At 49.8% G+C, this 13,548-nt stretch overlaps 1 protein-coding gene across 1 annotated transcript; it reads right to left on the bottom strand.

The window, feature by feature from the left end:
• Positions 1 to 1,265: 1,265 nt before the first annotated feature.
• LOC139588159 (sushi domain-containing protein 3-like) lies at positions 1,266 to 8,732 on the bottom strand. Its single transcript, XM_071423175.1, has 5 exons — positions 8,164 to 8,732; positions 6,314 to 6,502; positions 5,112 to 5,247; positions 3,122 to 3,301; positions 1,266 to 2,809 (listed from the first exon to the last, which is right to left on the bottom strand). The coding sequence occupies exons 1-5, from the start codon at positions 8,339 to 8,341 to the stop codon at positions 2,575 to 2,577; spliced, it is 918 nt and encodes a 305-aa protein (XP_071279276.1). The 5' UTR covers positions 8,342 to 8,732; the 3' UTR covers positions 1,266 to 2,574.
• Positions 8,733 to 13,548: the final 4,816 nt, after the last annotated feature.

Genomic DNA, 13,548 nt, shown 5'->3' with positions numbered 1-13,548 from the left:
TTTTTTATTGAAAATGCCAGCTTTTAGTCATGACACTTCATGTGAAGTGAAGTTGCTGACAAATCAGCAACTTTCTAGACATGTTTGGCAAAAGATTTTTATATCTGCAATGTGCATCATTTCAGTTTATAGTGAAAGCAGGTGTCAATCTCTAATATTATGTAGCAAAAAAAAATCACGCTTTTGGTTTTAAAGCATCACTCAGATCCAAGAAGTCCCAAATATATTTTTTGAACAAAAATCTCTTTGGAGAGAGAGAAGATTGTAGTGAGGTTTTTTGGATTCATTAAAACATAACAAGGGAGAGGAACAGAGAAAGAAATAGATAGGAAAAGTCTCATTCCCATCCTATTCAATTTTTCTTTTGAACAGTTTACCTTGAAATGGGATTATTCCCCTTCCTGTGCATTAGACTTGGCTGGAAGAAGAGGGAGGAGAAGGTAAGGTTAGGATGTGAGCTGAAGGGAAGCTCACAGCAGGTCTTGTTTTCTCTGTCCTTTCTAAGGCATCAGTTGCCTTAAGAGAACGAAAGATTTTTCTTCCTTCTTGTGCAGTTGCAGGTAAATGGCCACTGCCAACATCATCATTTTCCAGGGATCTGTTGCAGTGTGATTTCCTGTTTCACCTATCCCAGCCTCTCAGGTGTGCCAACCTTTCCCCTCCCCCTTTTGCCCTCCTGCCTAAGAGCTGTCCATCAATCTTAACATTCCAGCAGGGTCGTGGTGTGGTTGGCAGAAGTTCAAAAGATGCCCCTCAGGTCTGGGCTCATTGGCCTGTCCAAGTGTCTTTGTCCCTTGAGCCTTCCCCTCCTCACACCTGGTTGGTGCCTCAGCTGTCCCTTTCCCTCCCCCTGTCCCCAGGGCTTAAAAGGACACGAGACCATGCAGTCAGGTGTTCTAGTGTGAGCTGTTAAAACATTCAGAGGTCTACCACCCTGAAATAAAACTCTGGATTAAGACTCTACGATAGAATCCGCTCTTTTCACTGTCGCCTGAACCTTTTCCACCAGAGGTAAACTGAATTCCTACTTTGCCTGGATTTGTTCCGAGTGCCCAGCTGCAGCATCCAGCCAGCCAAAGGTATCTCTGAGGTGAAACACCACAGCTGCAGCCTTTGGCCCAGCAGCAAGGGCCAGACGAGGCCAGGCACACCAAACCCGGAAACATCGGGATTAATATTCTATAGGGACCTGTAAAAGTTTTACTACCTGCTTCCAGACTTCCCATAGCTTGCTCATGTGAAAAAAAAAAAAATTACATAGGAGATGAAATTGAAATAGATTCCTTTATTATTATTAGAAATAGAAAAACCAGTGTCCCTAACCCTCATTCCAGGGAAAAGTGGCAGCAGTATCAACATCTATCAAATGTCCTCTTATCACAAGGAAGTGATGCCTTGCATCTTTTTAAGGCTTCTTTCCTTGAAATGCAATGCAAATGTTGATAGAAACGAAGTCAGCAGACTAAAACTCCCAGCCTTTGTAGCAGGACTGCATGAGTGTCACGTGTTGGATCCTTGAGCCAGCAGGGCATGCATTTTCTATATATTTATAAGGGGTGCTCCTTCTTATTGCCAGCCGCTCCTCTAGCACCACAGCACCTCTGAGGTCCCAGCAGTGTCTCTGCACAGACCTGATGCCACAGTACTCACCAAGCCCGTGTGCCCAGAGTGCCTCGGGCATGCTGCAGGGCACAGCTGTGTCCTGGGGTGCAAACAGGGGCTGAGGTGTCCTAGAGCTGCCTGGCCAGGCTCTGCATGTGCTCCTGGAGCATGCCCCTGGACTTCCACCCAGGAGATGTTGGACACGAATACAGTGTCATTGCTTTCTGAATGCAATTGATGGTTAGCTCTTTGAGTCCTGCTATGGATCCTGATACAGGTGATTTGAATTTCTAATGCTGGAGAGAAGAGATGAAAAACCCCCCAAGAGTTGGGTTGGGTTTTTTTTCTTTCCTTTTTTCTTTTTTCTTTTTTTTTTTCTTTCAGAGGGGGTGTTGTTCTGTTTGTTTGTTTTCAGATGTGCTAGATTCTTTGTATGAAAGATAAATTCATGTCTTCCCCTTGACTGGCTAGCTTTGTACTCTTCCAAGTACATCTTCCAAGTCGAAGACTGTCCATATAGAAGTGGGAGGATATGGTGACTTCTGAATGCCAACGAAAAAACCCTTTAAGTCTCTATCTATATTCAACTGCAATTAATTGTAAATGCTTCCAGATATCTAATCTCATTCTTTGTTCCTGGTAACTGTTTACACTTTCAGCCTTTAAAAGAGCCCTAAACAGAAAATCAGACTCATGTTCAAAACCCAGAAGTCTATACATAGACTTTAGGTTAAGCTGGGGCTGCTCAGACTTGACTTAAGAAGTTTATAACCTGGAAACTCCTCTTTGAAGCGTGCACTGCTGGGCAGGAGAGGGAAATAAAAGGATTATATTAAAAAGTGTCAGGTTTTCTCTATTTGAAAACCCAGGTTGCAGTAATTGGCTCTTCCGAAATGCTTTCCCGAGCTCAAGGATTTAATAGCGTTTAAAGGGGAGGAGGGGGGAAAGGAAGTGGAATGGCAGTTTAAATCCTCAAACCGGCTTTCCGAAGTTGCTGAAGAGCTTGTGTTCCTCCAGGCCGGTGCAGCCGAGGGGCAGCAGGAGGCCGTGCCCGTGCCGGGGCAGCCGTGGGCCGTGCCGGGGCAGCCGTGGGCCGTGCCGGGGCAGCTGGCAGGGCAGGCCGCTGCCCGGGGCGGGGCCGGGCCGGAGCGGCGCCGGGGCCTCGCAGCGCCATCTTCCCGCGGGCACCTTCGGCTGCTGGGCTGGGCTGCTGGGAAAGGCAAGCGGGACAGGCCATGGTAAGGAGCCTGCAGCCTACCCAGTGCCGCTGAGGCAGGGCAAAGGGAGCCCCGGGCCTCCGGCTTCCCGCCCGCTTGGAAAAGAGCAGCGGGTGCAAGGATTATTTCACTGCTGTCGGGGCTAGGTGGGGAGCATGTCAGAGGGTGAGGTAGGGGATTGACTGCTCAAGGACTTGAGCTGTTCTACAGGTGGCTGCTCCTGCCTGCGGGAAGCCTGAGAGCAGCTCGTCCCTGTGTGAGGAGCTTGGGAGGCAGCGGCAGGGGCTGGTGCTGAACCGTACCTGTGGAAAGCCAGGTTATCGCAGCCTGCGAATGCCCCTGGGAACACGGAGCTGGAGACGGCCGAGAGGTGGTAATCGCGCCGGTGGTAGTGCTTGAGTCTTCCAAAAGCGTTCCTGCCCCTCTCGGCCGTGGAGGGGCCACGCTTCCATCCTCTGACTTTCCTTCGCTGCTGCTGCTGCCTGCCGGGTGGTGAGAGAGATGCCATGCAGGTGCTTGCTTTGGGCTCTGCGGTCGGGCTTCTATTTGCTCACACCCCTGGAAAGACCTGGCATGTTTGTATCCTAAGGCAACGCTGTCACCCAGTGATTTTTACCCCGTTCCTGTGTTCCCAGAGGAAAGGACTGACGCTATTTCAGCCCCGCAGAAAAGGGCTGCACCACCCAGGGAAGAGCAGGCTTGTGGGGAGAGGTGTGCTTGGTGCCTGTTAAAAGACTGAGATGCTCTCTCTTGCTTGCAGGGATTTTTTTTTTTTCTCCTTGTCCTTGTGCACTTCTGATAATGAGTTAGGCTCTTGGTTAAGGTGTACTCCTAGGCTGCATGGTCCCTGTTACTTTTGTATCCGGTGCCCTTTGCCCAGGATAAAAAAGAGCCCTTGCTGGACTGCAGTGTATGCCAGGCAAACTGGGCGGTGTTGCTGCAGAGATGGTTCTCTGTGACTGTGGTCCTGCTACCTCTGTTTGTCCAGTCCTGCTTCCCACCATGACTTTTCTCCCAGCTATTTCCAGAGAAGAGTGGTCCTCTTTTCCCTCCCCAGCCCTGGGCTGTGCACTGAAGTTAGCCTCAGAAAAGTGATACTCCTATTAACCATCCTCCATGTACTATCTGGTCCCTTCTTCCTCTGATAATGGGGAGCTTTTTGTAGATCACCAGGCTCACAGAATCATAGAACAATTAAGTGACCTTTAAAGTGATCCCACTGCAAGGAGCAGGGACACCTTCAACTAGATCAGGTTGCTCAGAGCTCCATCCAATCTGACCCTGAATATTTTCAGGGATGGGGCATCTATAGCCTCTCTGGGCAACTTGTTCCAGTGTTTTACCACCTTCATTATAAACCCATTTTCTTTATATTCAACCTTAGCCAATCCTCTTTCACTTTAAAATAATTGCCCCTTGTCCTATCATAACAGGCCCTGTTAAAAAGCTTGTACCCCTCTTTCTTGTAGGGTCCCATCAAGTATTGCAAGGCTGCAGTAAGATCTTCCTGGAGCTTTTGCTGCTGCCTGAATGCCAGCTCTCACAGCCTTTCTCATAGAAGTGCTCCAGCCCTCTGATCAGCTTTGATCCTCTGGGTGTTACTCACAGGTCCATGTCTTTGTTACTTTAGGGACCTCAGAGCTGGATGGAAAGAGGGGTACAAGGACTTGGGGGTGCAGGTGGGGGTCTTACTGGAGCAGACCAGAGGGGTAGAATCCCCTCTCTCACCCTGCTTTGGATGCAGCCCAGGATACAATTGGCTTTCTGTGCTGTGAGTGCCATTCCTGGGCCATGTCCAGCCCCTCATCCACCTGCACCCCCAAGTCCTTCTCAGAGGGGCTGCTCTCCATCTGTTCGTCCCCCACAGCCTGTGTTGATACCTGGGGTTGCCCTGACCCAGGTGTGCTGCACCTTGCACCTGGTTGTTAAACCTCATGAGGTTTCCATGGTCTCGCTTCTTGAGCTTATCCATGTCCCTCTGTATGGCATCCCATTCCTCAGGCATGTAACGAGCCCCTCTGCAATCACCAGCTGCAGCATCCCCACTGATGGAAACCCCTTCCACAGTCAAGCATACCTTGGCTTTGGAGCAGTGGTTTAACTGTTTTTATGCTTGATAGTTCCAGATGTGCGAGCGGGAGGGTTGTGAAAGGGCACAAGCGGGTCCCAAGTGTCCCGAGTGGGCACAACCCGCGTGTCTCAGCAGATGGCAGCAGCGACGCTCCTTCAGCTGCTCCTCGCTCCTGCCGAGCGCGCCGCGCCGCACCGCTCCCGCCCCACCTCCGTACTCACCCGCCGCGGCTCTTCCTCGCCCTGTCCCGCCAGCAGCACACGGCGAAGGAGACGGACAGTGCCAGGATGACGGCTCCGCTCAGCAGCGAGGCGGCCACCGCCATGCGGGACCCGGTGCCCGAGGGCTGCGCGGCGGCTGCGGGCAAGGGCCGTGAGCGGGGCCGGGCTAAGGGAGCCACCCTTGCTCCCGGCCGCCGTCCCCCGTGCAGGTAACCCCGAAGGGACATTCCAGGGAATATTTAGTAATAACCATTATAAAACCTAATGGTGAACGTGGGTAATAACCATTATAAAACCTAATGGTGAACGTGGGTGATGCCACGCCGGCTCAATGCACCAGAAAGTTGATGGAAAAAAACCCGTATTAACATATCATATTTTTTTTTCAGATAATTAGTATAAAATAATCACACGGGGCAGAAAATATAAAGCATTTGATGTGTCTTGCATTAAGCATAAGGGTAGTAGACATTAAGCCCTAAAAATAGAAAGGAAAAAGATTAAACAGGGAAAGTAGAAAAAACTTAAATGTAATAAAGTTAAAAAGGGGAAAAAGTTTAAAAGGGAGAAAAGTTAAAAAGGAAAAAACGTCGAAAATGTAAAAAAGAAAAATTTAAAAGGGCAAAAGAAAACAGCTAAAAAGGGAAAAAAGTTAAAATATTGAAAAAAGAAAAGTTAAAAAGTATTAAGGAGGGTCGCTTGCAAGTGGCACGTGCTCAGCATGTACCCGGTTACTGTGAAATTCAGTTTTCCTCCTGCTGGGAAAGCTTTGGCAGTGCCCTGGGCGCCCTGTGCCTGGCCCCAGGAGTTGGGTGTCAGCCGTGCCAGGCTCTGACCCAGCCTGGAGACCTGAGCAGCAGCTGCTGGGAATGAGGGAGGGTCTGGTTCTCTGCTGAGCTGGTCTCAGGTGAATCCATGCCCTGGCACCCCGAGCCTCCTGCAGCTCCTGAAACGCTGTTGCAGTGCTGCTGCTGGGGCAGGCACTTCAGCTGTGCTGGCCGCAACCGACTGGGTCAAGCCACACCTTCCTTGTCCCCGTTCAGGGCGGCCGGGTCACCCCACCTCCTGCTGGCCCCGCTGCCTTGGTCAGAGTGAGGAAGGCCCCGTGTGGGGGCCGGTGCTGCCCCTCCCCACCCGAGGTCCTGCTCCCCCCGAGCCCCGGGAGCGGGGCAGGGGCTGGGTGCCACCCGAGGGCTCCTTACCCTGGCACTGGGGCGGCGGGTGGCTCCAGGATGAGGTGCTGTCCTGGCGGAGGCAGGCGAGCCTCTCGCTGCCCACCAGCTGGTATCCCTCCTGGCACCAGTACACCAGCACCGAGCCCGGGGACACGCCTGAGCCTCTGTCCACGTAGTAGTATCCATAGCGCGGCGGGGGGAGAGCTGTGCATGGCACTGGGGAGAAGGGGACATGTTAAGCGTAGGTGGTGACAAACGTCCCCACAGTGATGCTGTTGAAAGGGCTGCTAAATCCCCTGTGTCACTCCTGCAAGCCTCTGGGACATTTTTGTTGTTTAGTGGTTTGGGGTTTTTTTGTTTGTTTGGGTTTTTTTTTTTTTGTTTGTTTTTGTGTGTGTGGGTTTTTTTTGCATAGTCCAAAGGAAATACATTAGAAAGTCTAGCAGCTTTATCTGGAAAATAAGCTTTTCAGTTGCAGACTCTCCAGTGTGAGCAGCTACTGAACAGCAGAAGTGAGACTGGAAAGGTGCAGGCTAGGGGGACTACAGAGAGAGCAATTTTTAGGAGGGAAAGGAAGAGAATGTTTTTTTATAACATGATATTCTGGGAGAATATTGTTGGTTGGAACTCAAAGAAATATTACTCTCTTACTCTGCTAGAGAGAAAAGCTTTTTTTCATCCCAGCCTTTAATTTTTTAACTAGTCTGTAACTCACAGCTATTCAGAGCTACTTAATTATCCTGCTTGGACCATCTCTTTTGCATTGCACTAATACCTAGGGAGACCCAGAAGTTAGGTAGGCTCCAAAAAGAATGGCAGTCTGACCATGTGCTTGGCAACTCCCCCACCTGGATATTCTACCATGAGGCCAAGAAGGTGTGGTAGCAGGTATCATGGGTATCAATATCCTAAATTAAAGGAAAATACTTTGATCAACTCTAATTTAACCAAGCTTAAAACCTGCAGGCAGAAATGTGCTTTATCTGGCTTAGGGGTAACTTCTGTGGGGAATTCCAACTGGAATAGTAAAGCTAATGTGAGAGACAGGTCTGCTTTCCCTCTGCTTTTACTGAGATGGTGTAGGCTTCTAGTCCAGTGGAGCCAATAAGGAACAAATCAGGCTGAGTAAGATCAGACTTTCTCTAATTTCAGCAGTGCTGTTAACAGGTAGTGCAGATGTCTGAGTTAATTCAGTAGTGCCAGGGAGGCTGCTGAGTGCCTGGACTGGATCTCCTGTATGATTACATTGTCCAGCCCCAGTTGTTATGACCTTTGCCAATAGTCACCACGGTTTGGAGCATGACATGGGCTCTCTGAGCTGCTGCCAGCCCCAGGTGGGTGGTGACCCCACAGCAGCCCTGAGGCCATATCTCACTTATTGGGGAATGGTGCATGCTTTGCCCTGGAAAGTGGATTAAAGAAAAATAATCCCCCTCAGCAGCTGGAGATTATTTGTGCTTTTTTAAAAAAAAAATCTCTATTTCTTCCCAAGGGTCGCAGCTCAGCCTCTAGGGGTAGGGATGTGTTCAGTGCTCCCACACCCTGAGCAGACAGCTGGTCCATCATCATATGCATAGATGTTAACTTGGAGGGGGACTTTTTACTTTCAAAGGAAAACATCAGCTGTCGAGTTTCCTCCCTGTGCCTCCTGATTGCTTCTGGTTTGGTTTGGGCGACACATCTCTCCCATATCACAGGAGCTGCTGTGGCCACCACAGAAGCCTTGTGGTCCCTGTGCATGCACAGGGGGTGCCGCTGTGTCCGACGAGAGAAGCATCATCATGCCCTCACACCGTGTCCCTGCGCCCTTCCCCCTGGCTCCGAGGGGCCCTAGGCAGCCCGGCAGAGGGAGAGGCGGGGATCGCTCATTTCAGTACCTGAGATGTTGCTCTGCGCGTCGGTCCCGTTGGCAGCGTCTCTGGGCAGCCCCTTTCTGACGTGTCCTGCACCGAGCGAGGCGGTCCCGGGCCCAGCAGCATCACTCCAGGCAAAGCTCAGGCAGCTCCAGGGCAGCAGGCAAAGGACGATGCATTTCCCGAGCCTTTGTCCCGTCATGGTTTGGGGAAACACGGCACCATTGGGTGCCTGGCCGCCCCGAGCGCCTGCGGTTTCCCTTGGCGTCTGAGCAGCAATCAGCTGGGCTCTTAGTGCATTAAGCCCTGAGCAGCAAAGCTAGCAGCCGGCACTCGCCTCTCCTCCGTGTGGGCACAAGCCCTGCGTCCCTGCTCCTAGCACTGCCAGCCCTGCTCTGGCCACTCGCCTCCAGAGCCCCACGGGGAAGGAAAACAGGTGTGGGAAAGATCAGAGCCTTAGGATCCATCCTTTACAGCCCCTGTCTGCAGAGACTGGCTGTTAACATCCCTCCAGGTGCTGGAGCTGCACATCAGGAACCCTCCTCCTCCTCCATCTGCCAAAATCCATGCTCGAGCTCACTGCTGAGACTCTTATGCTGCAGACCCTCCTGTGCTCATCTCTTCCTTCCTGCCAGAACCTAAGGCTGATTTTCTGTCAATGCAGTGGAGTGGGATGTGAGCCATGGGAATCCAAAGGGTTTCATAGCAGCAATTCTGCTGGCTTTGCCACTATGGGAACTGCAGAGAAATCTGTGTTTCCTTTTCTCTGCTTAGCATCTCTCTGCCTGTCATTTCAGGCTGTGATGTTTTACAGGTGGAGGGGCTGTAGTAGCAATCAGCTCTTGCCTCCTGGAATGTAAGTTGCTCTTACCTACCCCACCTGCCTGCTCACTTGGTACACCCATGAAGAGAAAAGATGCTCCACGCTGCCTGAGTGCTTGAGAGCCAGATGTTTTGGAGCAGGCAATGCCTTTGTGCCAGGGCTCTCCCCAGCAGCCAGTACAGAGCTGTGTGACCAGCAGGACTTTGGGGTGACTTTTGGAGCATCCCCTGTCTTCTCCCCTCCTCGCACCTGCTGGAGCTCCCTTGGCTTGTGGGTCTCCTTTGCCCCTCCTGTACTGCATCCTTGCCTGTCCTGGGACTTACTGCAGGTATAAGGGTTAGAGGCTGTTATTCACTAATAGCATTGGCACAACTACAGCTTTGCATGGAGATGGGTCAGTTTTGGTTCATTTCTCTTTTTGTATCTGTGGCCTTTAGATGTAGCCAGTGTGCTCGGCTGCCTATGGCTGCCCCAGTGGGTTCTGAGGGGGGGAATGTTGGCTTGGATGTGTGAGCAGCTTCTATTTCTAAAACCCAGCAGTGGCCTTACCATCTTAGTGTGATTTACTGTAGTGCATAAAGGAGAAATAAAAATGTCAGACAGGATCGAGCTCTTGTCACATCCCATCCCAACACAGGGATGTGGATGAGGGCATCTGCTGAGTGGGAGTTGTGGGGCCAGGCAGTGGCTGGACCTTGCTTGCCTTCCTCCCCAGGTGGGACCTGCTCTTGCTCCCACCTGGAGTAGTTCAGCAGTACTCTGGCCCTCCTTGCACTTGCAGAGAGGTTTCTTGTCACCTCCATGGGGTTTTGGATGTGGGAACACCTTAATCCTGGTCTGTTTGCCCATCCGTCTCTCAGCCCTTTTTTTTTTATTTGTTTTTGGCTGGGCTGGTATTTCTGGACTCGGTGCTCTCTTCTCTCCAAGGGATTTATTTGATTTCTTAGGAAAACCTGTTTCAACCTCCCATGACTCCTAATGATCTTGCTTAGAAACTACTTTCATTTCTTCACTTTTCTGGTTAATCCTTCTTAAGCAGTGACCTTTCTTTGGCTCCCCCTGGAGAGCTGACCAAGGAGGTATGTTCCTCCCTGTTCTCGGTGAATATTGCTGGTTTCTTGGGAGTTTTTAGTTTTTTCTTTCTTTTTTTTTTTTTTTTCTCTATCTGACTGCAGGGATGTTGCTGTTTGCTCGTGCAGTAAAGGTAAAAGCTGTGAGGCAGGCTGGACTGTGTGGCAGTGTAACGCTGTCACAGAGGAGCCTGCCTTGGGGCATGCCCTGGGTCAAACCCCCTTCTCTCCTGGAAGCTGGAGCGCAGGCAGCCCCCTGGCCTCTGGGAATGCATCTGCCTGGACAGGACCGACCCTGAAGTGCTCCCTCTATGGAGCCTGGAATCTGTGCACCTTCTCCAGCCGGGGTTTACGAGCCGGTGCCTCTGCTGCCGATGCCTGGGGACGGTGGGAAGAGCCCGAGGCAGTGCCCCTCCCGGCTGCTGGATGCGCCCCGGTGCGCTCCGGCTGCGGGCCCAGCGCACGGCAGGAGCGCGGCCTTGAGCGCGGCTGGGCAGCGCTACGGCTGCCACCCGTGCCGGGCAGCGACCGGCTCTGCAAAACCCCCGTGACACAATGGCCACGCTTGTGCTCAAAGGGCTGAGTGGGTGACAGGGATTAACCCTTTGCTAATGCTCTTAAGAGCTAGCCTGTGGCTGAGGGAGATAAAGGGGCTTGTTATTACCAGATCAATGTCCTGCTGGAGTGGGATTTCAGTGCTGTTCCCAGTTCCTGCTTTCCAGAGGCAGACATCCGCATCAAGCTGTGCGCCAGAGCAGGGCACCAGGCTGTTCCTGCAGGGAGTGAGCCTGGGCTCAGGAGAGGAGATGTCCATGCCCCAGGTCAGTCCTTTGCTCGTGAGGAAGGCTAAGAGGAAGGAGCAGCTAGCGGGGAAGCTGTCATGGCTGCAGCTCTCCTAGCTCCACAGTCTTGGCTGGGGCTGTCCACCTTTGCTGTATATTCCCCGTGGGTGATCTCCTTTCAGGGCTGCTTCTCCATCACAGCAGCCTGCAAGGCAACACTCAGCTGATTGTTTTCAAAGCTGGCTCAAGTGTCTCTTGTGTTTGCACTCAGATCTCCCTGCTGGCTGGTGGGGATGCACTGAGGGGTAAAGCTTTCCTGAACCAGAGGCATTTCTCTCTACCTTCTCTTGTGTCCCTTTGAACCTTTTAAATCTTCCCTCTGCAAAATGTCCCTCTCCCACACTCCCACTACTGAATTCTGAACTACAGAGGAGTTGTGGATGCCCAGAGAAATTGTGAATGCTCTGTCCCAGGATGTGTTCAAGGCTGGCTTGCATGGGATTTGAAGCAGCCTGATTTAGTGAAAGGTGTCCCTGTCCATGGCAGGGAGCTTGGAACTAGGTGACACTTGAGGTCCCTTCCAACTCAAACTACTCTATGATTCAATGAACACACAGGTACTAATTTCAGGTCAGTGACCATGGGTAATCCTCTTTGCTTGCAGAAAGTTCTGCAGACAGGACATAGAGGTGCTTTGTAACTAAATTAGTAATTGTAAGTCACTTGCTTAGTTCTCTTGCTAGTCCATCCTTCATGCAAACCAACCAGGGCTAGAGCTGTGGAAGAACAAACTGTTCTTCAGAAAGATGATTGCAGCATTTGATGTTTTGTTGGGTTTTTTTGCACAAAGTCTCCACGACATGCCTCTTCTATACTGCACTGCTTTTATTTCATAGCCCTGAGTTCCCTTTAGACACACCTTTGTTCAACCCCAGGAGCTGGGATTCAGTGCCACAGGTTTGTGAGAGCGCTGTGGATGAACCTGCTCTCTCAGTAAGGGGCTTGGCACACCTCAGCAAATCTGCACCTCCCCAGGTTAGATGTGCACAGCCCTGCATGGAGGAATGCCTCTCATTCAGCTTTAGACATCTTCACCTGTGCCAGTCACTCTTGCTTGGTTCATAATTTGGGAAAGAATATAGTGCTAATAACACCAAGGCTGTGGGCTCAATCCCTGTGTGGGCCATTTACTTAAGAGTTGGACACAATGATGCTTGTGGGTCCCTTCCAATTCAGAATACTCTGTGAATCTATCCCACTTGGGACTCCAGTTTTAAGGTGCACTGGAAGTTTTGTAGGTACTCAGGGAAAGCAAAGGGAGCTCCTGTATCAGTGCTTGCATTGCAGAGACAAACAGTTTGAGTTATGCCCCCCTCAGGGGCATAAACTGAGCCAGCCTTTACTGTCATGAGCAGCTGGCCAGGTCACTTGACTGACAGCAAGAGATATGCCAGACACACAAGTCTAAAGAAATCTGTATTATATTTTTGTTTGCTTTCCTAAAACATTATGAATAACTTGAAAAGGTGTGTACCTGCAGATTTATACTGAAAAGTCTTTTGTATAATTGACTGTCATCAATAATCAGTAGTTCACAACATTGCTGTTCAAACATGCATTTTTGCTAATTGAATAATGCCTTGTTCTGAAAAAAACTCACAAGTTAGTAATTTAGTGATAATTCTGTTATATATATTTAAATATGCACATATATTTGCATATATTTGCATGTACAGAGAGACTTTTCACTTTTCTTACTTATTTCCAAAGGCAGGATATTCCAGGCTGGGGCATTTTACATGGACCCCATAAATTTCTACTTTGACATATACATTGTGCTATTTCATAACCTTCATCTAGACTCCAGATTATTAACCTTCTGTTGACCAGAGGTTGGTACTGTTAAACTCTTCATTCCTAACAGGCTTAATGTTCAGGCTTTTGGCTATGTAGGACTTCCTTCTTGTGTTTTTTATTAAAATCTACAATTTCTTGGTACTCTAAAAAGTGCATTTTTTGCACTGCAGGATTTCCCAGGGCGGGGAAACTGGTTTTCTGCCCAGCTTTTTTTGAGGAAAAGGATTGATGTTGTTATTATTATTTTGTTCTTCTCATCCTGTTCACTTAATACTCTTTTGTGTGGGCAGTTTCCCATGCTAGTCTAGGTGACACAGGTGTTGTTATGCACTTGTGCCTTTTGGATGTTAAACAAATTAAAATTGTTTAAGAAGCCTTGGCACTGAATGTCTGGGTCTCATCTGAAAACAAGGTTATGGCAGGACTGAGGAGTCACTGAAAAGATGCTGGGCTGAAATTAACAGGTATTTTTATAAAAATAAAAAATTACTGAGAAGATAAACTAGCCCTAGAGGAATATTGTGCTATTCTAGTCAAGAACTAGGTAATCTTTAAGGTCTCTTCCAAACCAGCCCATTCTGAGTCTATGATTCTATGACCTTCCAGGTCTTTTCTAACACAAACCATCCTATGATTCAATGATTTTGGTATCTTAGAATTTATCTGTCCAGCAGGATGTAACTTCACTGATAGTGCTTAGGGCGATGTTGTCCTATCCTGTAATGCAGTCCTGGTCTCAAGAGAAGACCTGACAATACCAAAGCTCTACAGAAGGAATAGGGACTGGAGTTTGTTTCAGTTCCACTGCATCCTTCAAGGAAACCAGGAGATATTGCCAATGACTGGTTACTAAGTGTAGGTGATAACATGCCCTCCT

The sequence above is a fragment of the Agelaius tricolor genome, unplaced genomic scaffold, assembly GCF_023055355.1.
Source record: "Agelaius tricolor isolate 1412-34295 unplaced genomic scaffold, bAgeTri1.0.p SCAF_3, whole genome shotgun sequence".
Classification (NCBI taxonomy): domain Eukaryota; kingdom Metazoa; phylum Chordata; class Aves; order Passeriformes; family Icteridae; genus Agelaius; species Agelaius tricolor.
The sequence above is the reverse complement of the archived record's forward strand: the minus strand, read 5'-3'. Positions and strand labels throughout refer to the sequence as shown.